Consider the following 26,626-nt stretch of genomic DNA (forward strand, 5'->3'; position numbering starts at 1 on the left):
GGGCAGACAACTTTTGGGGGTCTTACCGGGGCGCGTGTAACCTTGAACGTTGCTTTCTCTGCGTTTGGACCTGATGCGTAACCAAGACTGTAATGCCAGTAATATTTTGGCATTTAATCTATGTCATCGCTGAAGCTAGTTTTCATTTAAACGCTTAATTAAAGCAGCTCGCGATGATTCGTCGAAGGAATCGCGTTCGACCAGGCAATGCTCCGGGGAAATTCTTCCGTCGCGCACGTTCCATCGCGAGATCCAGGAAAAGATTGAGTCAAGCGAACGAGAGTTCCCAGGAAAAATCACGGGGAAGCACGTACCGCCCTTTAACGACGTCGAGCGTCTCTATTTCAATGGAGCTATCGTTACTCCGAATTGCGTTAACAACGCCGAGGAAGATTCTCTCGCGAATCGTCACGGATTCGCTCTCCGATAGTCGCGGTGGCGTCGATGAATATTCTGATACGGTATCTCGCAGCCGGTGCAATCGCTTCGTCCCCGCGAATTCTTTATAAACTGGTTATCAAACTTTCGTGTTACTCGAGTTTCATCGATGCCGCGCGTCGATCAGGGAATGGGGGCTGCTTGCCCGCGACAAAGCGTACTTAATGCGATTACCGGGCAACGCTGATGCACCGATCGCTGAAATTTTGGAGCGACGAGGCGCGAAGTCGAACGATCGATCGTCTCGGGAAATTCTGGTAGATTGTTTAAATAGTCTCGATGGACGCTCAAGCAGAATCTGATGAACCCGGAAGCGACTAGTACTCGCCAAAAAATGATCCTTCGGTTTTCGTATGGAGGAAGTTGATTGTAATTATTAGTTACGCGCGGTGGAGAGCGAGCGAGCGATTGTATTAGCTCGTGAATTCATTGCTCATTGCGTTTCACGATGCAGAGGTGGCTTTACGAGCGGTCGAGAATGTAAAACCGCGGTAGACGGCCGATGATAGACCAATCGATACAGATTGTTCTGGCCTCGTGTGATGCGTGCAGGTGCACCTGTCTAAAGTGTACAACGTGAAACATGCTTCATTTTCCGTCGAAGGGTTCATGATTGCCTCAAGACCAGAATGGAGGCTCGACAGAAACAATGCTTATTCAAATTTGAACAATGGAAGCATGGTAAGCGATTCAATATCACGTAGCTGAAGGATATAAGTTTCGATCCTAATACTTCGTATAACTAAGGGTACAACTAATTCTGCCTAGAGATGGGCGAAATCTTTATCTAAATAAAAATTTCAAATAACGAATAAAAGATAAAAAAAATCTGTTCGTTATTTTAGGCTCCAATAATTCAAGTTATCTTTTAACGAATAATTTTTTTTATCTTTTATTTCTTGAGGTAACAGCTGTGAGGGTTCCAGAGTGTACACTGTGAAGCTTTAATGTTTGAGAGCAAGAGCTCTGGAAAGCTCTCCTCTCCAAAATTGCCAAACCTCTAGTTCCGAAATCTGAAAGCTGTAAACTTTGGGACTCCCGCAGCTTCTACATTCAGTACTCGGCTCGCTTTTTCTATGTCCGCGAATCTACACGCTCTCCCTTAGCGCGCCTGTGGGCACGCCACCCGTACGCAGAGCCAGTCAAAGGGACTAGGTTCGGTAGGTACTGCCGATAGTGGGGGATCCGTTAAGGAGCATGCGCCGGCCCTCGTTGGCGCGCGTTATAATGCGCGTGGCCCGCCAGCGGAAGGAGCGTCTCACGTCTCGCGTCTCACGGCAGTCATTCAAAGCTCGGCCAGTGCGCGGTGCGTTTCGTGGCTCCTTTCGTCCTCGCGATTACATCGTGCGCCAGCTAGCCGCATCCGCCCTGCGCGCGCTGTCCACGCTCACCTGAACCGTGCGGTACAGAAACGGGAGGAACGATGCTCTGAGGGTGGGCACCTCGTGCCGACCGCCGACCCCATCGCCTCCGCCGGTGCTTCTCTCCGCGGCGGACCCCGCGCGTGTGAATCAGTGGCAACTTTTACCCGCCCGGACGATCCCGTGCGGACCAAGCTACCTGGGAATACATCGACCCCAGGTGAGTGACGTAACTGACGTTTTCCATGGCGTCACTGGCTAAACCGCGGAGACCCACGCGGAGCGGAGCGGGGGCTTACTCGACGCGCGTTTCTGGAGGATTGTTGAATGAAAAGTTGCTGGGGGGTGGCTGTAAATGGACATATGTCGGGGTGTCGAGTTGCCCGATGGTGGTGCGGGGCGGGATGCGGGCTGTGTTGATGCGTTAGTTGGCCTTGGTGACTGGGGAGGATTGGAGGGAATGGAAGTAGCGTAAGAATGATTCTTCAGTGATTAGGGGTGCGCTTTTAGGATCAGCTTGGTGCGAGAATTGTACTGCAGGGACTTGAAGCAAAATGTGCGCGTCGACTCGAGTTCCTTCGCCCTTATTCTTCTGCTGAATATCCGAAATCCTTTCTCTGACGTCACTCGGTGATCCTGCAGAGTTAGCGCGAACGTGGGAGGAAAACTGGGTTCGGAAAACCCGGTCGCCGACCCACGTGGCCTATTGATTTTCTTGGCCGCCACGCCACGACGTTCACGGTGGTGGAAACTGGCCTCTTCCACATTGGTTAGCGTAGGTACCCTGCGAATATCGCGCTTAAGTACTTGCTTCAGTCTTTACTCCATCGCGAGATATGTCGAATAGGCACTGCAATTAGAATTCACATTTTTCAAACGTAATAACACATAGACTTAACGATCGCGAAGTCTATCTGCGCAGAGGTTAATGACTGGCAACCTATAATATTTATACCGGTGGAGTCCCCCCCTTTTTTTTAACATGTAACGCGACTTCGCAATCTTGTTTGATTGGGGAACGATTCATCGCTCTAGCGTTACAGAACAGACACAGTCCCTTGGCACAACAATGGCCCGTTTTCCAGCAAACGGATCGATGCCACGTCCCTAACGTGCTTGGGCAACGTACAGTTATATGTTCTGTCAGCTCTGTGGACGTCGTTGTCAGCAGTATTAACATAGCAAACAACGTGCCCCTCTCTGGCAAGTGTCTTTTAAACTTATATTTGATCGCGTGTTTGGGGACTTTATTGGACAGGCATTGTATTCAGAAAAAACTAGAGGGGAAATGGAAGCTTTATATCTTCGTTTTGCATAAAGAGCTTGGTGCATTACGGAGGAAGTGGATGATATAAATCGTCGGTATTTACATAAGCTTATTATTTATCGCAAGTGTCTGTAATGTTTGATATGGTAATTGCACGAGAACAGTGGGATAAGATTCTCGTTGTCGATAAGAATTTCTGGGGATCGTTGCAGAAAGAGATCGATATTCTGATTACCTTAGACGAGTCCCTTAACCGCAGGTTCTGTTACCGTTAGACGGTGCCGAGCGTCGGCGTAAGATCAATAAAAACTGACGTAACGCTCCACGAAAGTTTCGGGAGTCTCCTGGCCCGCTCGAATTCCTTTTCTGTGCACGTGCGCCAAACGAGACCGTCTCGGGCTCGGCAAAGGTTTATTTTTATCGAATTTCTTTTTTATCAACTTCCAGCGTGCTGGCAAGTCGTTCGGTAACGATTACGTAATTCCGGGAACACTTTTTGGTACAATCATTTACAGAACTCGGGAATATTAATTATCTACTGCGTTTTAAAACTTACAAATTTTTTAATTTACAAATTAATTACAAAGTAATTACAAATTTACGTGGAATTTAACTGCATTGTAGTTTTCAATTTAAATCACTTGGACTAGTAGACAGTAATTTATTTTGTTACCTTTTATTGTACCTATATTCGGAGCTCCAACGTTCGTTGCAAGTAAGTGACCGTAACACCAGCAGCCTGTTATAAAATCTTAAGGGGCTGCATAAAAAAAACGGTCGACGATTCTTAGGGTGGTCTTGAAAACTGGTACGCTAGAAAGTTTTTACCCTCACGTGCAGGGCGATGAAAGGAACTGTCCACGACACATTCGCACTTGGTGTATGAACAGGATTGGAGAACGTGCGCGTGTGGTTCGAGGAACAGGCTCGAAGCGGTACAAGTGCCAGACTGTCGTATTAAGAATTTGAATTGAAGGGGGTTGCTCGTGCCTTTCCATGTGTTGGAAGAGGCGAGTAATTCAATCGATTTCCATTCAGTAATATTTTCGAAAGTTCGATGCATACTGATAGCCGTCTTTGAAAGGTTTCTCGAAGTCTTTGATAAATCTACATCTGCTTTGAATAAAAGATACAGTGGGCAGTTGATGGCAATGTCGCACAGTACTATGATAGTGCTGGTCTCTTTCTGTCGTTGTTGTAGAAACTATAATTAACTTTCTGTTAATGAATTTTTGTTAATGACAGTCAGATGTGGCTTGATATCTCTGCGAGATTGCACGTGATACGGAGAGTGTCAAATAGCCAGGTCCCCTGCTACTCCAATAGGTATCATTACACGGAAAAAGAAACGGTGCGCGAGTAATTAATTGATCGCAGGTAGAGAATGCTGCTACACGAGATGCAAGAGTCAATTCGATACTGGGCACGAAACACAGCACCGTTTGATCGTTGACACTGAAACCCACGTGTATACTCTACGAAACTACGCGATTTACTCTTTCAATCGGGATGATCGATTATGGGTTTTAAAGGCTGTCGGTTACGTTAGGAGTCAACAAGTAGCTGGACATTGCAGAGCAGTTTACCCGTCCGTGTATATAGAGATCGGAATACCTCTTGGGAGATTTGATAGCCTTTAAGGGGTTATGCCTACCTGTGAAGTCTGAAATAACATGCGTATTCGGGAATTTTTTGGGGGGAAACTTGAAGGCTTTTTTTAGCATACCTTTTTGTATTCGAAAGGGTGCATGTTAAACTACTTGTAGTAATTTTTGCAGTGGAAAATATATATAAATAAAATAAATATCAGCGATCTCCCGACAGCGATTCTTTTTCAGTAGTTTGCGGTGACTACCCTAATTTTCACCTGGTTTATCTGAAATAAAAAATTCGGCACAGCTTCTCAGAGCCACCACGAACGAAATCGTCCCAATCCACGAAAACCCCTTGAACCACAGAATCCTCGTATCACGTCTCCACCGCACAAAGGATGTACGCCGCGCACGCGGCGCGGGAAATTCGTATCCATCGCGTATCACTGCATAGAAATGAAACGCCTGCAAATTCGCGAAGCACTTCCCCCTTCGACTGATAAAGCTCTGGGAGTGAATCAGCGCAGAAAATTGGATGGAAAGCGGGCCCCTCGCCTGTCTGCCCCTTCCTGCTCTCAGGTTACCAGCGCATCGCGGTCGCGTGGATGCAATTACACCGATCGCGTCCCTTTTTTCCGCGATGCAGCACGGGGATCGCTGAGTGAACGCATGGCGGACCTATCTCGTCGGCTCCGCACCGTGTCCAATCTCCGCCAACGCGCTCGTATTTTTCAATCCGCGCGCCGGCCACCGTCTCGCTCGGCGACGATTCGCGCTGATCCTTGCCGTGCGTCGTTCCGTCCGATTAACGCGCGACTTTCTTTCGCTCGAACGTGTCGCGTTCGTCGCGTGCGCAATAACCGAGGGTCGGGCCCCCCCTGAATCGCCTGGCAAAGTCGAGGCAGCCGAGGATCCAGGATGCGGGAGACGTACGGGACTTTCGGTACGTAATCGGGGATTCAGCTGATAGCGCGCTCCGCTCGATTGATAGCGACTTATTCCCTCGCGGTACGCTCGTTGGACTGTCAGGTTGCTAGCTTGGCGAAACAGCGGGCTGTTATTCAGATCCGCTCGCGTTTTATTGCACCGTCGGCGCTGAACTCTGTGACGTTTTTGATACGGACGCTTTTAAGTTGACGAACCATCTTGTGTACCGTAATAAGAGATTTTCAAAAAACGAGAAGCCTAAATCGCTTATCGTCACGCCGATTCGGGATGATCTTTGGCCCCCGAGGCTCGCGGAAATTATTAAGAGCAATTTGCAACGAGGCCACGTAATTTCTTCATCTGGCGACTTTTGTTCGATCTTTTTCCTCCTTCAATCTCCTCGCGTTCTTTATACTGCCGAGTGAAGTTGATACAAGCTTCCATCCCATTTCCTTGGTTTACGAAGCTTTTCTCTTAAGGGTCAGTCCACTGTGAAGTCGTGAAAAATTGTCATTCTTTAGGATTTATTTTCTAGTAAACGGAATGTTCAACGTAAATAATGTTTTGTCTACTTTGAAGTTTAAGTGTCGAAGTACGATGAATTTTTCAATCATTTTGCCTTGTAAAAAGTATGAGATGGTTAATCCAAAAAGGTTTCCGTGGTCCCGGTCATAGCCACTGATGTTCTGAGTAACGTGTAAAAATTTCAGACTGATTGGTCTAATAGTTTTTTTGCAATCACCTGCACCAGTTGAAAAAATGTTGCTTTGAGATAATTGCGTTTTGAGTTTTAAAAGAAATTAAAAAAATTCTTTCAATTTTTTTAATATAATATAAGAGTAGCTTAATAAATACTAAAAAGATTTATTGCATTATATGTCGTATCTACGGAGAAAAAGATCTTTAAAAATAGCTTAATTTTTCAAACCATCACAGCGGTCTGACCCCTTAAGGCTGCGTTGGAATTCATATTTTATACGGCGTGCTAGCAACACTGACCCTAGTTCTAGACATAGGACGAAGGAAAGGAGGACGGGACAGACGAACTTCCTGTTTCTTCGCGGTCATTGTTTCTTCCTCGGGTAATTAGAGGGTACGTGGAATCAGGTAGATAAACGCAGTTTAATCGATCGCAGGAACGGGAGCAGGTTTGCGACCTTCGGGCAAGTTCGTCAGGTGATAGAAAGGTGTGTGTCGGCGTCCGCGGGCACGATTGGCCGTTTCGAGATTTCGCGAAGGGGGAGCGTGACGGCGGACTGGCACGATAACGAGCGATCGGTCCCACGAAAGTCACGTTCGACTCCACTTATGTGCTTGATCGAAAGGCAATCTCGTCGACGATCGACGCGTCGATGGCAGTGAACGAACCGCGGATCGAAGTGGATCGCTGATCGAGGGGGTGAGTGGAAGGGTTGCTCGAGAACTGGATGTCGAACGTACGTTTCAAAGCATCCCTCTGTGAAATTTCTTCGACAAGGTTCGATAGCCTCTGCGCGAGGTTCCTGGTCCAACTCGAACGTCCTACAATTTAAATAGTAGTCCTGCTGAATTTTTTCCTTAATTTTGGTGTGCTTATATTCAAAGCTTGGGATTTGAGAGAAGGTGAAGGACTTGGGTGTAGGCTAGCTAATTCTCCATCACTGTTCTCCATCTCTGAAACAGCGTTGCATTATTTTCACTCTGAAATGCATACAATCACCATGGTCAACAAGCAGCTGGGGAATTTCTGGAATTCGTTGAAAAACAAACGCTGATTAGTGATTAAAGAGGCGGGGACGGTGTTAGAAAGGTGTGTATCTGCGTTCTTGAGTGCCATTGGTTGATTTCATATTCATGCAGAAGGAGCGTGGCTCCCGGACGAACGGTGACGCGACTAGGTCTGAAAAGTCACGTTCAATGAGATCGATCGATAAATGATCGAGGGTATCAGGCATCTTGCATTCGCTAGGAGCTGGTAGATAACGAATTTTCCAATCCTGTGAATTTTATTCACTACTCCGGCGAACTATTATCCGCTCCTTCTCGAGCTGTCCAGAAAAGAAACTTGAAGCTCCGCAAAGTTAGACGTTTCAAAGACACCAGCGATTTCTGACGAAACCAGGCGCAACGCTAGTGCAACCGCGAAATTATCTTCTCCTTCTTCTGTAAACACCACTTATACCCGGAAGCATCGACTGTGAATTTCAGGGATTCGAATGAGAAGGACGCCTTTTATCTCGAATGTACATATTTACGCTCGCTCCCGTGCCAGCTGGGGTAATATATCGGCCACTAAGTACGATATAAAGAAAAAAAGAAACACGCTTTCGCTTATCATTTCCTTGTTCCCGGCAAGAACTTCCAAGTCCAAAGTTAACTTCCCACATAAGAAGCAACGAAGCTTTCACTTATTTGCACGTCTTTCGCCGAGCTCTGCACACACACACACACACGTTCCCCATGGGTGCAAGAAAATAGATCGGTATTCCCCGTCGCAAAGTAAAAGCCTGGGATTCTACGAGCTCTTGGAATGGTAGATGGTTCTCCGCCGCGGCGGGATGCATTATTCAGGGGAACGATGGAAATTCCTGCGAGGAAAATTTCTCAGAAACGCCCAGAAGTGGAGCGTGCAGTTCTCCGGTTGTGCTCGGTGTAGGGATGCTTTTATCTAATGAATCGAAGAACGCTGGTAAAGAGCCACAGGCTCCGGAGCCTTCGACTACCTGCTCCCATGCAACGGCGATTTTATGCAGCAGTGATTGATCAACAGGTGGTGTTTGCAGTTTCGAGGGGAAGGATCCAAGTATCGATAGTGCTCAATGGTGCACGTGCACGAGGAATTGAATTAAGGGGACTCTGGCGGATCTGTTTCAGGGAGGATGTCGAAGTCAGGGAGCATCAAAGATGGCGAGAAGGGGCCGTACGACCCGGTTCCCACCGCCGACAAAGGGAACGACGAGATCAAACTGGAGGCGAAGATGTCGCTGCTCAATGGCATCACCGTAATCGTCGGCTCCATTATTGGTTCTGGCATATTCGTTAGCCCCACCGGCGTCCTCAAGTACACGGGAAGCGTGAACGCTAGCCTTCTGGTGTGGACAGCTTCCGGTATCTTCTCCACGGTACGTAGCACAGCCCTCTTCGCCACGGTCACTGACCGAGCAAATAAGGAACCTCCCCTCAGTCGCTTCGAGGAAAACTCGAACTTTCAACTCCAACTTCTGAGTCTCCCAGAATTAGAATTAGATTGCCCCAGTATCGAAGTCTAATCTAATCCCAAGTCACCAGGTGCCCCGCAGATGGTTTCGTTACACGATTGGCCAACTTGTTGCCTCGAAACTAGCAACTCTCGATTGGATATTGTACACCGTGTCCGTCCTCCGACCTGGTGACTGGAAATTCTGTCCCGAGGGAGTTAGACTCTATTCGTTGTGGGTTTAAGTGGACGTTGCTTAAAACGTAGGACGCTTTCGGGTTGCACAACAGGTAGGCGCCTACTGTTACGCGGAGCTCGGGTGCATGATCAGAAAGTCGGGCGCCGATTACGCGTATATCATGGAGACCTTCGGACCTTTCATGGCGTTCATCAGGCTGTGGGTCGAGTGCATGATAGTGCGACCTTGCAGCCAGGCCATCGTGGCCTTGACTTTCAGCGTCTACGTCCTGAAGCCGGTGTTCCCAGACTGCACGCCACCGGACGACGCCACGAGGATACTCGCTGCCTGCTGCATATGTGAGTAACGAGCCCGTTTCCCTCTGCTTTCTCACATTTTCGGCGCAAGTGGACGAGGCTTAACGTTAACAATTCTCCCCTCTGATGCACCTTCCTGTTTAACTATATTGAAGGTAATCACGCCCATTTGGTGCAATTAAAGGGTAGTTGAAAGTACGAGTAGAAAGACGACCCGCTGGATTGAAATATAGGTTGAATTGGAAGCAGAAGGAGCTAACGCGACGCAACAATTAATTTCTATCCATTCTCACGAAGATTAAGCGCGCGAGTCGATTGGCTACTATTTCGGGCATTTAACCAGCGTCTCCGGCGTCTAATCGAAGGACCCCCCTCAGAATTGTTCTGATTGACCCCACGGATTTTTATGCCGTTCCAAGAACTCCGTCGCCCCGTCCTTTGTTAATTGAAAGGTCGCTCCACCATAATTCATGGCCGGATTGTCGACTAATCGGATCACTTTCTCTGCGCTTTAACGTTATTCAGCTCTTCCTTTATCTCCAGTGGTATTCATCCAGTGGGGGCTCCCTTTGACCGCTTCATTCGAATCGATTCAGGATCTTGTCACGCGCTAATTTCCTCGGGGGCCTTCGACGTGGCCGGATCGTGAAACTTTTCATCGGACACTAGGGCCCATTTATCTCTCCAGGCAAAACTGCAAACTGCAGTCTTCTTCTGAACAATACCGCTTCCACAAAGAGCGATGTAATCCCTCCCGCAGATTCAAACCACCACGGACAACTTGCTAAACCAGCAAGCCTCTTTTCTTCGAGCGGAGCTCTCCAGGGGCCGAAGGATCGGCAATATTCCTAACGATCCATGGGATTGCAGTCCAGCTTCGTCTTTGGCTATCTCTGATGCTTTTCCAAGAGAAAAGCTTCTCGTGCCATTGTCACGAGCAAGGAGCGTGGGCAGCGTCCTTCGGGGAGCTTTCAGCGCTGATGCAGCGTCTCGTTACGCGAGCAATTTGTAATTCTCACAATAATCCCAGCCTTGGGATCCTCTGCTTCCCCGTTTTCTCGGCGATCGAAGCCTTCGCTTAATGCTCCAGCCAGCTTCTCGATCGTTTAACGAACTCCCGAGGGAACGCGTCGCTGCCTTCCCAGCCCGGATTAATTTCCTCGCGAGTAACGAGTCGCCTGGCGAGGAACACGTCTGCGTCTGGCAAGGAATTCGCGAAGTTGCGGCCTTCGAATTGCTGCTTCCGGCTCTGCGAGCAACAGGCGTTACTTAGTAGCGGCGAGGTAACGCATCGCGTTGCATACGAGTCTTTTTGGGCTCCAGTGGAAACTGGAATTTCTGTGGCCTCTTTGGTAAAAGTGGTACTCGTGATATATTCTGTATAATATGTTATATAGCATCTGAATAATTTTGGGGTGAGTTGGTTAAATTTGCCGATCACGCGGTACGAGAGTTTCTGCTTAGACCGAAGTTGCCCGCGTGGATCAGTCGGGTCGAGAAATTAATCGAGCCTGATTAATATTCAAGGGATCACCGATGCCACCCATCTACTCTTCGATTCTCTTAAACAATTTTGCTTACCGCTATGGCTCGTTGACCCTTCGATTTCTGAGAACCCTTTACTTCGATTCTTTCAAATCTCTCTTAGGGTACGTTTATGTTGGAGCTGCGATAGAAACGCAGTAATTCCGAAGAAGAATTATCATTATCTCCAAGCTCCCCAAAATGGCAGAGTAAACATTCTGTTGCATTTAATTTAGCGGCTACTGTATCTCATAACTTATCCCAAACAAATCTGTAATGATGAAAGTCTGTTATGTTGAATATTTTTTCCTGCATTTGTTATTAATACTGATTTTAGAAAAGGCACGACTTTAACAGTACGTCGCAAAAAGATTAATAACAAATCAATTAGTTCTGAACAAAAGCTTAAACCTCTAATAGCAGGTGCCTAAAACATCAAGCTACGATATCCAATGTTAACTTGCGTTTAAATTAGTACCAAATCCGAAATATAATGTAGAATATCCTAAGTAGTAGGTACTTATAAGCAACCCTCCCCTTTCAACGATGAAAACAGCGACAATAACGCGGAAAAAGTAATATCTGGCTCTCGACGCTTGTATCGTTGGTCATCTGGTAAGCGTAGCTCTGCTGGCTGCTTCAATGTAAACACTTCCATTATAAAACAATAGAATGTATGTACTTCTACGCTTCGCTTTCATCACCGCTCTGGTCGTTTATCGCTCCAACATAAACGTACCAATAACTATCGTTCACCGTGAAACGAGCGATCGCAGAGGAATTTAAAATACCCTCCCTTCGAGTCCCAACAGTATTCCATTCCCTTCCTCGCAGCGGGAGAGTGTCGATGTTAATAGAACCCCGTGTCATCCGACTCGACGCCGCAGCTCGACTAGAAGGAACGGATTTTTGGGCAGCCCTTTCACGGAAGACAATACCGCAAAGATATCGAGTTCCTGTGGTCGACGCTGCAGCCGTCCTTCCGCCTCGGTCTAGGGACCCCGCGGCCGCGTATCCCCTTACAGAATTGCAAACGGCGTGTAACACGTGCCCGCAGGAAACGTCCCCGGCTTCGAATCACTTCAGACGTGGCTTTCAATGAAACCTCGCTGTTTCAATCGCGCTCGCAACGAACCATCTCCAGGAATCCAATTCAACCTTTTCGCGGACAGTCTCCTCGCCAGAACGAGCAAGCTGCGCACTCCCGCGATTATGTTTAATCACCCTGGCAATCGCCTACTCCTAATCCTCTTATACTTTTCGCTGAAGCGCTAATTAGAGTCGCAGGAGCAGTCGCTAATCGCCCGTGGCAATTGAAATCGTCTTTCGCCATCCGGCTGAGCGATCGGATGCGACGACAGGGTAAAAACTGCGATCGAAACGCTCTAAGAGGAATTTCCAGCGGTAGAGTGTCTTGCTTCCGTAGGAAACGGGGCAGCGGGAGGAAGGCAGAGCGTTCCGTTTAATTTCCGATGAATCGCTCGGCGAACCGTGGACGGGGTTTCCTGCGAGGAAAAACGGAATGAAAGCTCGCCGTCTTGGTGACGCGAATGGGCTCCGCGAACGTCACAGAAAGCAATTAAGCCTCTCGACAGCGAAGTGTTTCGCAGTGTTTGAACATTTGCCCCAGCTCCGCTCTTCTGGATCATCCTTTTTTATTTCCAGCTAGCGTATCGTCTCCGAGCGATTGTTACTTGCGCGCGGATGCTTTGAGCTTGCAAGGGGGACGTTTCCAAGGCCCCCGCCGGTTGAAACGAGAGGAGCAAGCGAGGCTCTTGCGTTCCTGTGCGGTAAGATTGCATTCGGACGTGTATTAGTCGCGTGTAATGGAGGCAGAGGAAGATTAGTTCCTGGAACGAGTTTCCAGTGATGAAGATCAATAATTAAGTCCAAGGGGAGACCGGCGGGCGCAGAAAAGGTACAATTATTCGCAGAAGTGTCTGTTTCTGGGCTGTGCATCGATGAAATCGTCGACAGTCCGTTGTTATTGTTATAACAGGCACTAGTTTTATGAGACTTGTATGGTGTCTATGAGCAATGCTAATTGCCAATCACGCGCAGTTCCACTTCAATCACACGTCGCTCCTCCTATAATCTCGGCTACTGCGACATTTCACATTTCAACTGTACCAGAATCATCCCCGTTGATCCCCGACGAATCGTAAACAGTGGCTCGTAAACAGATCAAGCTTACTTCACCCTCCGAAGCTAAGGGTTACTCGAAGAACTTCTACCCCCACATATCCCGCGCACCTCTTCGCGAAAAACCACCCCTCTGGCCATCACAAAGGGGCTCTCTGCGGATCAGAAACGACGGAGGCGCGTCTCATACGCTTGTTCCGCGCGTTTCCCGTTATTCGAGCGTCGCCTACTTAACGCCAGACGTCACGGAGCGGTGGCATCGACCAGGAGGATCGATATCGGCCAGTGGAAGCAGACGTGGCTGATCGGACTGGCGTCGGGGAGCCTCGAGGAGCCTCGAGGAGCAGCCAGCAGCAGCCAATGCTCGGGTCAAAAGACTGCGGCAGCAATCCCGTCCCATCGCGATTAAACGTAATCTTCTAATATCGTGTCAATTGGCGGTCACAACAGCATAATTCGCCGAGGGGGGCACGGGACGATGACGAAAAACCTAGAAGGAGGAGGGCGACGAGCGTAGACGATGGTCGAAGAGACGCGCACTGGTTCAATGGCCGTGGTCGAGGAGGATCGGAGGGAAACGGAACATGAAGAAGAAGAAGAAGAAGAAGAAGAAGAAGGAGCACGGGGGAGGGGCAGGACGGAAAGAGTCTCATGATATTCCTCGAGATGTTGCGTCAGTCGGCATTTCTTACTTTTCTTGGCCCGTTGCTAACGAATGCTCCAAGGACGACGCGGCTGCAGGCCCGAACCAAGTGATCACGCGCTGGGAAGGACTATTCTTCACGGCCGTGCTGCCGCGCGCCGAGTATTACCCATGAATCAGGTTTTCAGTAATCTTCTGGCTGTTGAGGAAGGGTACATCGAGTTGCTGAGGAGCAGTGCTACGGTGCTTTCAACCCCTATTAGCGGATCCTCTGATTGGGGTTGTTTTGAGGAACAATGGAAACTAATTAAATGATTCTGGTATTAGAAGATACAGGTATCCTGGGCTGGTAGAAGGTGTTTAAAAAGATCGATCGTTTACTTCTCGGCACCGTGTGGGTACAGACGATTGCATCGCGGTTTCACCAAGCGAGTCCATGACGCTAGAAAGACGTAACGATTGCGCAACAGTAGACGTAGCAGCATCTTCCTGCAGTACATCGGATGTATCAATAACGATTCTACTGTGTCACGGTTGACGACAGCGTATGTACCTTGGCGCGGGACACTGGTAGCCTATATCGAAATGGTTCCCTTGCACCGTTGACCCGGATGGATCGTGGAAACCACCCGGTTTCTTGTTCGCCAGGGAACAGGTCGATAACCATGCTAGTTTCTACCCCTACCGGGGCCACGGTTGGCTGGACTGGTGCCAGTTAGTCTGAAACGCTAGGCTACCGTGCACACAACCGGTTACCTGGGACGAAATCTTTACCAGCGCTAATGGTATCGATCTGTCTGCCACGGGTCGAAAACAAATGGATACCTGAACGGTGTCTTGCAAGCCTGTTGGGACTTCTGTGAATTGCGGGGGCAGGAAGTCGGTGTATGCCTCTTTTAGGGTTCATTGATTGGCAGTTACTGTGAATCTCAGGTACTTGGAAGAGGAGTGAAAAAACTCATGTCGTTTGGACTAATTCTAAAAAAGTTATGCGATTTTAAAGGTTGTAAACTTTCTTTCATCCGCCACTGTAGGTACCAGAAGGGGGAGTATTTGGTGGAGGAGTACTAGGTACTACCTAGACTTGTGGAGGAGTACTAAGAAGAGGAATACCAGGGGGGATACTTGGATATTAATAATCTCAGGTTCCCACCGCTCGCCCCTATCTCAATCACCACTCACTCCAAGCGTCACCTGCAATCGCGACACGTTCGCTTGCTTCCAAACAAATCGAGATCCACGCCACAGACATAAATTTCCCTTCTTTCCCTTCTTATCGGATTCTCATTACCATTTATTAACCTTTTCCTATCAGGCTGAAACTATCGGAATCGCCGTCAGCGAAACTTTCGCTCGCAGAGCCTGACAGTCGCGTGCTGTCGCCCAGCGTTGCGTGCCAAACAGAGAACGGTAATACTTCACCCGCGGACGTCGAACGCGATCACGTTGATAGGTTTCCTCGATTAATCCCAGCCGCTAATGAATCTAATTACCGCACCCGTCAATCCATTCGCGAAACATCGTCTGTTCGAAAGCGATTAGGAAAGAGGCACTCGACCTTTTCCTCAAAAACAACCGCGTCGAGGAAAACTCTCAATAACCCCGTCGGAAAGTCCACTAACATTTCCTTAACCTGTTGCAGGCATCCTTGCGTTCATCAACTGCTGGGACGTGAAATGGGCGACGAGAGTGCAGGATATCTTCACTTACGCCAAGCTCCTCGCGCTCTTCATCATCATCTTCACCGGTGCTTATCAGCTTTTCACTGGTGAGTTCAACGACATCGATCCACGACTTTCCCAGGTCTGTCGAAACCGAACGGTTCGATCAGACAGTAATCAAGGCTGTCCATCATGTTTCTTATCCCTCCGCTCCTTTTTCCACTCGTTGCCCAATTGTTCTCCGCGCACACCTGACGAAGGGCGAACCGATCTTGCCTCAGATCGGCTTTCTCTCGCGTGTTGAACCTTCCACGCTCCGTGCCTCTGCTCCGTACATGATCCAAACACTGCGCGATTTTTGCCTCGTCACTCTCGGTGCGCGAGACAAGAAAGCGCGGAACTGATGCCTGCCGTCCGCTCGAAAGCTACTGATGGCTTACAATTAGATGAATTGGGAACGAGCATTAAGTCCTACAGTCTTTTCAGCAAATCTTTATAGACACTTGTAGCTTTCTACTACATTCCACCCTCGGGGACGTTTGTAATATTCTGTCGAATCGAAGAGGCAAGCTATAGACTCCGGTAAACAGAGACGAAGCTCCTCGAGTACCTACTTGGATAATAGAAGAAAACAGTCTCACTATACTTTCTGCATTAAACCTCCACGGTGCTCGGTTAAAAGCGTCTCGGCGAATTCCTTGGGCAAGAACGAGGAAGCTCGCGTTAATGTCTCACCACCCACGCCACCCTTGAAGTGGCGTAAGACGGTTAGGCGTCTTTTCACTTGCCGGACGAGACAATTTGCCCAATCAAAACGGTGGATTAAATACGCGGACGGCTCGAGGCGCACGGTGTGCATGCAAGGAATCGTTTGAATTGAGCTATTCAGCCCTTCAAGTGGCTCCTTCAGTCCACTGTCGTCGCGAGAACACCCTTTCATTCCGACAAATTGCATCTGTAACCTTGTCTCGGTTCTAAAGCAGAACGAATCTCGCGAAAAATTGTCCTGGATTACTTCCACGCTGCTCGATATAGCCGGAGTAAAAAAACTCTTCCCGCTGGCACCAGCGATGCTCGATTCTTCGCCCTTCGAACTCGGCATTCGGGTGCCATTTTTTTTTGTTTTCTTCTATTTCTAACAGGGTGCTCGTGATGCAATTTTTTGTATGCGGTCGCGCAGTAGCATCATGCTGAATGGATTTTCCAGCGGGCATAGTTCTCGTGCCGCGCGATCGTTATGAAAGATCATTGTTACGAAAGGAGCGACAGATGGATTCCCTGGAATCGCTCGCGTGTTTGATCGATTACCTTTACCCGTTCCGCAGGGCACACGGAGTATTTCACGTTCGAGAACACCACCACAGAAGTGACGTCGATAGCACTCAGCTTCTATTCGGGACTGTTCGCTTACAATGGCTGGAACTACTTGAATTTCATCATCGAGGAGCTGAAGGACCCTGTCAAGTAAGCGGTCGATTAGTCACTTTCCTAGATAGCCAGAAGAACTCGCCGATATAACCGATCCTTTAACGAGGAATCCGCTGCTTATTTTGCAACGGAGTCGCGCCGATGATAGCTACTCTTGCACGCGACGGTTGCGCTTTAAAGTAGCGGTGCATTAAATTTATGTGCATCTGAAATAATGTAGAAGATGCAGAGGGAAGATTACTCTGGAGCTTGAAGTTGTGACACGCGACTCTGGACTTAGAGATCTCCAAGCAATTTAACGTAGTTTATTTCGCGTAAAGCATCTGTGCTGACGCCCCTTGAACCCACCACCTAGATTCTTGTATAGGATCTTCATTAACCCCAGATTGTTTTAAGTAGCAGAATCCTTTCGTTTTTTAAATGTAAATGGCTGAAGCAGGGGCTTGTAACGAAGCCTTACTGATAAGTTAGCAAAATCCTCCCCTTCTTGTGCACCCCTAAATATCAATCGTTGCAACTTATCTCAGTCCTTCGTTTTTATAAAAATTTTGTAGAGCAATGTACAAAGTATATTTGCCAGAGCCGAAGCAACACTTTTGCCAGTGTAATCGATCAACTTTCCCGTTTTCCCCGCGTATCACTCCACCTATAAATCTCTGTTTATATAACGCTCGTCCGTTGTGCCAATAAATTCGTTTAAAAATTGCCTCCCAGAGGATTATTAACACCAGTAACCCTGCCTGCGGTTGAAATCTCGTGCAACGATTAGCAACGATTGCAACAGCCGGTCTTGTGTATCAATTAATTAAGCGGGAGGGTCGCAGAGCGCGGTTTTATTAACTCGGACTGGAGGTCAAGCTCGAGTTCTTGCTCCCAAACTTTTTAAGATCAAATGTTTTTTAGAACACTCCGCGTTTAGGCGTTGATTCGAAAGTGTGATGGTCTTTTTTTGCTCCATTTATCCGCAGGAATCTACCAAGGGCCATTGCGATCTCCTGCGTCCTCGTCACGCTCGTCTACGTCTTCGCGAACATGGCGTTCTACACGACCCTGAGCCCCGTCGAAGTCCTTGGAAGCGAGGCTGTTGCAGTGGTAAATTACTTAAGCATGATAATTAGAAATTTAAGCTAAAGACTATTATTCCTTTGAAGTCCTAGTTCATTTTAACACCTTACTCTACGCCGTTCCATTGTAATTCAAGATCGTAGTTCTTCAACTCGTCAATTGGCAAACGCTGGGTTCACTCGTTATTTAAAAGTGCCCCATCGATCACAGTCAATTCGTTAATAAAGTTGAATAAGTGTGTTGTAACCTCAGGTGGGAACCTGGGGATAGTCTGAAATCGCATGTCCTTGGAGTATCGTAACAAAAGGGTGTCTTGCTTAATTCGCAGACGTTCGCCAATCGCCTGTTTGGCATGTTCTCCTGGACGATACCAGTGTTCGTGGCCCTTTCAACCTTTGGAGCTGTCAATGGAATCCTCTTGACGTCCTCGCGACTCTTCTACGCTGGCGCCTGCGAGGGCCAGATGCCTGAAATACTGACCATGATTCAAACTTCCAGGCTCACTCCCACGCCGGCTGTCATCTGCATGGTACCTGGATATTTCGAATATTTTATAATTTGTAATTTCGAGTCTACTTATCTAGCTCTGTTATAGATGGGGGCCAGTGGTGCACTCAATGTAAAATGAAAAGAAAACTGGATTTTATTCTTTAATTAAATTTTATAATCACCTAAAGAATTTTATTAAATTTGCATTAAAAGTATATTTATCCCTTCAACTGGGCTACCCCGAAGATTAAATCCTGAGTGCGCCACTGAAAGGGAGTGGATTCTTCTGAAATTTTTAATAAGCTCGACGCTCAGACTTTCGAACATCTATGATTTGACTTTAATTATAATTGAAATCTTACTCCATTTACTCCAGGCCCTTCTGTCCATGCTGTACCTCTGTTCTTCTGACATCTTCGCTCTGATCAACTACGTCGGCTTCGCCACTTGGGTACGTACTGACGATTACACTAAAAACCCTTTTCCCTCGATCGTACCTGTAGCCACTTTGTACACAGAAAGAGGGAAACTCGCTTTAGATATCCAGAAAAAAACGAGGAAGGCTGAAATAACCGCGATAAATTTCAATGTACTTTTATAATCCCCTTGATCGTTAAAGTGTTAAAGGCAGGTTCGTGTGCTCGGTTGCCCGCGACGGAAACGAAGTCACATAATTGTCTCTCGCTATTATGGTGCAAGAAATACGGCGCATATCGGTTTACGCGCGTTTCAGCGAGCAGAGCGGGAGTACCTGCTCGCCACGAATCATTAATCCCACCGGACGAGTGATAATTTTCTAATTGGCTCATGCTGCACGATGTAATTGACAGTATTGTCCGACTTTATGGGCGGGCATAAGCGGGCGTCCACCTTGGCGTGGATTACGACGGACGTTACGAATCATAAACTCTTTCTCTGGATTAATACGACTCCGTAAGTGCAGATCGGCGCTGCACATTTGTTTGCTCTTAATTGCGAAGCTTCGCGAGTATCTAAGCCATGGTAGTCTATTCATTGAAGAGGGGAGATTCGACATTTGGGGGGAAATATTTCACGCCCTCGAAATGTAAAAGGGAATTCTTTATGGGAGCACCACTAGTAGGATGACTCAGTGTAATGCGAATATAAACGCGATGGAATGGTTGTAGGGAGACCCAAATTTAATTCACCACTCGGGGCCACATCCTGCCGATTGAGGAGTTAATGTGATATACAAAAATGGAACTGTTTCTTGTGTGTCCGCAGCTGAGTATAGGAGTGTCCGTTCTGTGTCTACCATGGCTCAGATGGGCCCAACCAAATCTACCTAGGCCTATTAAGGTGAACCTCTTCTTCCCGGTAATATACATCCTCGCCACCCTCTTCGTGACCATCGTACCTATGTATGCCAGCCCAGTGGAAACAGGTAAATTTAACGGAGAAAACTTTCCCCATGACATAACTCGTATGACTGTTTCAAAAGAAGGAACTCTGTGGTCAGTAAAGTCTACTATTCAAATTTAACAATCACAGAGTTCCTTCTACTAATCTCCCACCATTAAAGCTACTTATTCCAAATTCTCCTCTGATTATTTATCATTACAGATCTTCGATCAAATGATAAATTAATAGCGAATCAATCATTTCCTTTGCAGGATACGGTTGCCTAATGATCTTCTCCTCCGTGCCCGTGTACTTCGTCTTCGTTGCGTGGAAAAACAAGCCGAAGTTCTTCCAGAGGGGAGTCGGTAAGTGGAGGGTCGTTATAATGAAAGAATTTTCCACGAACAGTTACAGTCTCAATCATTATTCAACGGTTACCCCATTTCATCCGTCGATTACTGAGCTTCCGACCTTCCTATCGCGTTGCTCGCTTTACAGTAAAGCCTAGAGACGCTCGTTTTATAATCCAGGTGGAAATTAATTGATTTCAACAGAAGAATATTCACGAGGATACGTCGTCACGTTCTGTTTCTGTTTAATTGATTTGTTCCCGCAGGCGCCGCTACCAAAACTTTGCAGAAGCTGATGGTAGTCGTCGGACCAAAGACTAAGGTTCAGAACACACTCTACATAATATTACTCTCGTCATGTCACGCATGCTTAGCGTCTATTGGTTTCCATCGCCGATCGTCATTAAAAAGCCTGTCGCTTTTCTTTCTTAACGCTGTGCACGTGTCTTCTGATCTCCGTGGTCGCTCTACGATCTCTGCATGATATCTAAAATACGAGTAATCTGAAGTCTTTCATCATATTTAAAAGAACAAATTTTCGAAGAACATTCTGATTCTGCTAAATTCTTAAAAAGCAAGCTCTCCATCATCGCCACGTATTTACTTTCGACTCGTCAAAGTACTAGAATATTAATTCAGTAAATCAACTGTTACATTCATACATCTGGCTTGTCTAAAATAATTCTTGAGTTCGCTTGAACATCATTAAAGTTTGATTTTGCACGCTGCACTCACACAACAAGCACAACGCACACCGACCTATACAGTGCACTAATAAAGAATCTCGACTAACATCATAACTCTGAAATTAATCTCGCGATGATGTCCGATCGTGTTTCCTCCTGACTTTCGCTAATGGATGGTGTAGCGTCGTCGACATTCTACTAACCACATCCTCCGCTAAAACTTCCTCCACCAAACACGATACCAAGATACTAAACCCTCCGAATTACCCTTGCAGTAAGCGTCACGAAGTTCCTGCAGAAGATAATACTGGTCGTCGGCAAGTCGAAACCAGCTCAGGTTTAAACGCAGTCGGATTGTGTCTTCGGCCACCATGGGGGTGATTTCCAGCCAGCAGATAACGAGGATGGACTAGGACTTTTTTTTTGGAGAACACTCGGAGGACAATTCCATTATCCACCTAACTTTCCACCGCAGGGAACCTGAATAGAATTGAAAACAGTAGATTGAGCGAAACAATAGATAGATGAAGCGATTGAGATCCGAGAACAGACTCGTACCACTAAGAATTCCAATTAGGAGTCTGTGTTTCAAGCCTGCCCCAAGATTGCAATGGAATAGGGGTAGCAGAGTGTTCAAGACAGACAAGAGACTTAATCACCGAACTCCTTCGAGTGGAGGGAAGGCGTCCTGACAAGAGGCAGCCATATCAAAGCAGGGCGCTGAAGGAGGTAACCGAAGGAACTCAAGCCTCGTTGTTCCACCTGGATATCATCCTGAACTGGCAGCTAGGAGGATCAACACTACTGTCGCCCACCCACAGTGACCAGGCAGGCATCGAGAGACGGAGGAACGAAGAGTCTCGTATTTTAAAGCGAAAGGCAGCCCCGATCGACGAAAGGACACGCGATATCCTCCTTCGCTGTACACCCCAGTGCGTCTAATCCTTTCCCACATATTCGGCGAACAATTTCCGACGGCGTTACTTCCCCCATCACCCTCCCGCGCTCCACCATTCTCTCATAGTCGCGACTCGACCCTTCGTTTCGAGCCTTTCACATTCCCACAGACTTCTTGGTTAGAGCTCGCTCGTAGCCTCTCAGCGCGTAGGATCGTCGATAATTTATTGTACTCTCTTTCGCCGTTTATTTAAACGCCCGCCGCTCCGGGGAACGATCGACCAGCGTTCTAGGGTTCGTAGGAAGCGACGCGCCTCGTGGACGCGGAACGACAAGAGAAACGAAGGGCGAGAACGGTGCCGCTACGCGCCCGGCGTCCCCATTGTCAACGTCGCATAATAAACTCTATCGTACCCGTGTTTTACTGCCACCGGTGTAGGCGCGTGTGCCTGTATACGGAGATGGGCAACAATTTGATTTAAAGAAAGATTCGAACGACGAATAAAAGTTAAAAAAATTATTCGACGAATGAAGGTAATTTTTTTTTTACTCGTCGAACGTTTCAACTTCAGCGTCGAATAAATTTGTCAACTTTAACTTTGACTTTATTCGACGGGAAAAATTTATTCGACGCTGAAGTTGAAACGCTCGACGAATAAAAAATTACCTTTATTCGTCGAATAATCTAAAGATAAAGTAACTTTTATTTCATCCGTTGTTCGAATAATTTTTTATTTAGTGAATGCTCAACTCTGCCTGTATATACGCGTGCGTGTGCACGTTGCCACCCCCATCATCCCCGTGGGATCATCGAAAGTCTTAATTGAATTGAACGTGTCACTCGAACCATTCCAGCCATTCTCAGACACATGTATTTAAATTCGCGCCGGCAACCGCTGGCAGCCGATGTTCAGGGGCACACTTTAACAGGTTCGAGGCGGCAACGAATCGTTCGATGTTTTAGATTTTTTATACTTTTTTAAGCGCGGCCCCGCGGGCCCCGTAGGACGATTTTAGTCGATTTCAAATCCTCGCTCGCTCTCTGTCGTTTCCATCTCTGTTCTCTGTAATTATTATTAATCATTCCTTTCTTGTACAAAGTGTATGTATGGTGAATGCGTTCCGGTGAGATCTGTTTCGTCGCGCGTACAGTTCGCAGCTCGTGCGCGCCTCGTCGAAGGATTCTCATTTAGCAGCGACGGTTTGACCCTCCGCTGATGGGGTGGACACGGATCGCGCTGCTCCTGTAAGCTTTGTCAGTCGCGTTAGTCTGAATGCTCTCTCCAATCCACTTGCCGAGCTTCGCGCGAGAGACCGAGGACTTGATTTTGCCAATAAGTATTAATCGAACTCAGCAGCCTGTATATTCCTACGTTTCTTTTACTTTCCCCTTTCTTTCTTAAGAGTTAAGAACGCTCCACCCTACCAGCCGAGAGCAGGGGCGGATTTGTGTATAGGCTAAGCTAGGCTGCAGGCAAATTTTCAGCGAAAAAAGTTGGGAAACGTTTAAGCAGAGGCTTGGAACAACTTTAAGAACAATTCAATTCTTTTTCGCGTAACGATTAGCGATAACTCACGCGTGAGTTGGTATATTGAATTATTTTTTAAATTGTTCTGACTCTCTTTAATTAAAATATTCGATAGGGGCGCCAAATCTTCGAATCCGCCCCTGGCCGAGAGTTAAGGAATCTGCATCCAGCAATCTTGCTTTAGCGAAGAATCCGCGTGTAACATATACAAAACGTTGATTAAACTCTGCAGAGTGTACGATGCTTTCACACCGCCGGTAAGATCGTGTAATTTACGAGTCCCCTTTAGTTGGATCGCGAAACCGTCTGGCGTCACGGCGGCCAAGCACCGCGCCTTGTATGAGCCAAGACTTAATGTTTTATCTAGCCCCCTGATTTCATCGAACCCCTCATCCCTTGTACACACTGTGATTTTTATTTGCTCGCGCCGATTTCCGCGAATCGTCGATTTCTGGAAATGACTGCCGACGCACGGTCCTTTGGGGGCGAATTTAGGCACGATGAAAACGATGCTATTTGCGATAAATTGTGAAACCAAGTTCGGATAGATCGAGGAACAGGAAAGGAACCTGTGACTCCCAGTTACTTGACAAAACTGTTACGTAGAAATAGAAGTTGTTAGAAAAGTCACATCCTTTTAAAGTTTCTCCTTGCCTGTTTAGTGGCTCGATCTAGACTTGGCACAAAAGAAATAAAATGTCACCAATGCCTTCTGTATGAAGTGTACGAACGTATCGAGTACGATTGCGTCGCTAATTAGTTCGATTTTTCTTTGCCCTTCGCTTCGCTAAATAATTAGGCGACGATTAAATCGCTACAGTTTCATCGACGCCCCACGTTTTTAATGAAAGAAGCGACGCGATCGAGACGCGAGACGAAGGCTGAATGGAGACAGAATACCAGCATATCCGTAGCGAGGAACATTTCTCGGACCAAGTATTGTGTTTTCTACGGGGTGCTGAAAATGCATCTCGACTAGTCGATGAAACGCCCTGCTGCGTCTCCGCTTACGCTTAAGCCTCAACAGGACCCTGAATAACCTTAATTGCTTCGCGAGCTCATCCCGAGATCCAGCCTCAACGATACGTCTGTCTCAGCATCATTTCCAATCATCACCCTCCGGCTTCCGAATCACGGCGAATCGCTGGATGATCGACGTCGATCCTCGGCCAGCGATTCAGGCGGCGTTCTCCTTAATTTGCACAAGCTTACGAGCAAGCAAGAAGATGTATCGCCGATGCCATCGATCACGATTAACGTATAGTTTCCGTTAGCTGTATTTTTTACGGGACACGTTTCGACGATGCAAGACCCTGACGAACCACTCGCCAGACTGTCCATCGATTGCTATCGATGCCACGGGCTTTGTTCGATCGATTCTTGGCAGCTGAGTATTTCGTCTAGGCGAGAGTGTAGAGGTGTAGGAACTCGTGGAGATGCAAGTATAGTTGTGAGCGCGTGGCGAGGCTCTTTCGAGTGGAATTCCAGTCGATAGGGAAGAGCTTGGCGCCTGGACTGATACTAGGAACGTAGAGGTTTCTTTAAAAGAATATTTAGGGTTCGAGAATCGTGTATTTTTGCACTACGGGTGATACAGCCGGGCGTCGATGGGCACTCTGGCAAAGCGTGACAATAAGCGCCTATTAATTAGTTATTTAGTCGCGAGAAGAATGCAAGGAAGGGGAAACAAAGGTCGAGGGGAGATGTTACCAGAACTCGAGTGTGCGTTTGTGTATTATTTTTTTATGTTCCGACCCGCGAGGACATACCAGCGTGTACTTTAGTACGAACAATGCGAGGATGTACGCGTTAAAAGAGGGAAATCTCTTATTAGAATTGTCTCCTTTCTGCGTTTGTGTATCGTGCTCGCAATATTTCTGATCGCTGCGATCGGGATTGGAGGAAGGGACGTTGTATTATCTTTATGTCGCGTATGTAACGATAATATGACGCCGCGGAATCCGTTTGCTGAGGTAGTCGAAGGGAATTATCGAGGGGAATGCGTATCGAAATGGTGATTAAAAATTTTGCGATCATGGCGCGCGTGTGCGATTAAGAAACTGAAGGAAAGGGACACGATGGTAAAAGCAGTAGCTTAGGATCTAAATAAACGAGTCGAAGGAAGCGGTAACAGAAAGATTCAAGGGACACGCGAACTGTGACAATATATTATATTGTATAAATGTTGTTTATTACTTCCCTTCCCCTTTATATATATTAAAAATATATATAATATATATTAGTAAAGGGAATAATTTTATTGTGCAACATGTTGGTTGAAATTAGTCGTTTTAGACTTTATGTTTCCGGTAAGATTTAATATTAATTCCTACCACTCGTAGCACTTTAATCTTATTTTAATAAGTTGGTAACGTTGGGTGCGACACGAGAAGCAGCCAATTCAGCAACTACCTACTCTGAAATCTGTTGAAATGCTGTGCGTGTGTGCGTGCTTGTATATGTGTGACATGTTTAGAGTTTAGAGTGTGCCGATGCGATGTAACTAATCTCACATACTGTAACTAGAGCGATTATTAATCGTGTATATTTCTGCTTTACAGGTAAGGAATTTTTACATAGAAGACGTTAAACCGGCTGCATTTTCGACTGATACTGCTTCAGCCGAACCCAGACCTAACCCAGACCTTTTTTTTTTCTTTTACGTGGAGAAATCCCTAACGGATACCCCTAACCCTCCCCTAACCCAGACCTAACCCAGTTACACTTGTAACATTTCATTGTATTGCATTTCACTTATTTGAATAAATTGCAGTTAAGTGGTAAAAGAGTTTTTTTATTTAACGAGCACTACTTACTCCTTCCTATTCCAAATCACATATAAAAGATATGCTAAAAAGAACACCTAAAAAGATCCTTCCACGCAGAGTGGTTTTAAAAATCTTCGCATTAAAGCACTACTTTAAATATGCCATTCAATACTCTCAAACTCTATCGACTTTCGTTCAAGGCTTCTACTTCTCTTCAGAGACATTATCTTGCGCTACCTCTTTCCACGTCATGTTATCCTGTTACGAAGCCTGATTTTAGAGATATCTGAAAATTTTCGCCAGATTTTGGCCCAGGTATCAGGAGAACATGAAACGAAAAGAGGTATTCCGAATTTCAGCTTCGAAGGCATCCTCGATTCTCTCTCCGAAGACGTTACTTAGTGCCACCTCTTTCGACATCATGTTCTCCTGTTACAAAGCTAAATTTTGTGCGTTCTGAAATTTTTGGCCAGATTTTGGCCCAGGTATCAGGAGAACATGAAGCGAAAAGAGGTATTCTGAATTTCAGCTTCGATGGCATCCTCGATTCTCTCTCCGAAGACGTTACTTAGTGCCACCTCTTTCGACGTCTACTTTCCTATGTGATCGTTGCGCAGATTTTGATTACAATTAATTAGTTATTAACGGTTCTTTGAGACGATGACGAGAACAATGGCGCCGTCCTATGTAGGCACTCAAGCTTCGTCGATGGTTGCTGCATTTTCTAGATGTAATTTATCAACTTTTGCAGTTTCATCTTACAGTATGGACCCTTGGCTACTTTCCTACGTGATAGTTGTAATGATTCCGATTACAATTAAGCAGCT

At 46.8% G+C, this 26,626-nt stretch overlaps 1 protein-coding gene across 5 annotated transcripts in view; it reads left to right on the forward strand.

Moving 5' to 3' along the window:
• Nucleotides 1-22,856, forward strand: part of LOC143373985 (Y+L amino acid transporter 2) — a 40,308-nt gene extending 17,452 nt beyond the window's left edge. Inside the window, exons 1-12 of one of the 5 annotated variants that reach the window (XM_076821742.1) lie at nt 5,562-5,601; nt 8,439-8,686; nt 9,051-9,297; nt 15,207-15,332; nt 16,551-16,689; nt 17,622-17,745; nt 18,047-18,247; nt 18,584-18,658; nt 19,453-19,612; nt 19,842-19,934; nt 20,186-20,241; nt 20,881-22,856. In XM_076821742.1, coding sequence (XP_076677857.1) covers nt 5,577-5,601; nt 8,439-8,686; nt 9,051-9,297; nt 15,207-15,332; nt 16,551-16,689; nt 17,622-17,745; nt 18,047-18,247; nt 18,584-18,658; nt 19,453-19,612; nt 19,842-19,934; nt 20,186-20,241; nt 20,881-20,883 — 1,497 coding nt within the window. In that variant the 5' untranslated portion in view covers nt 5,562-5,576 and the 3' untranslated portion in view covers nt 20,884-22,856. Of the gene's footprint in view, nt 1-1,883; nt 2,020-5,561; nt 5,602-6,855; nt 6,985-8,438; nt 8,687-9,050; nt 9,298-15,206; nt 15,333-16,550; nt 16,690-17,621; nt 17,746-18,046; nt 18,248-18,583; nt 18,659-19,452; nt 19,613-19,841; nt 19,935-20,185; nt 20,242-20,880 lie in introns of those variants that run through there. The other 4 variants (XM_076821743.1, XM_076821740.1, XM_076821745.1 and 1 more) reach the window with 4 other exon arrangements.
• Nucleotides 22,857-26,626: the final 3,770 nt, after the last annotated feature.

This window comes from Andrena cerasifolii, chromosome 10 (genome assembly GCF_050908995.1).
Source record: "Andrena cerasifolii isolate SP2316 chromosome 10, iyAndCera1_principal, whole genome shotgun sequence".
Taxonomy (NCBI): domain Eukaryota; kingdom Metazoa; phylum Arthropoda; class Insecta; order Hymenoptera; family Andrenidae; genus Andrena; species Andrena cerasifolii.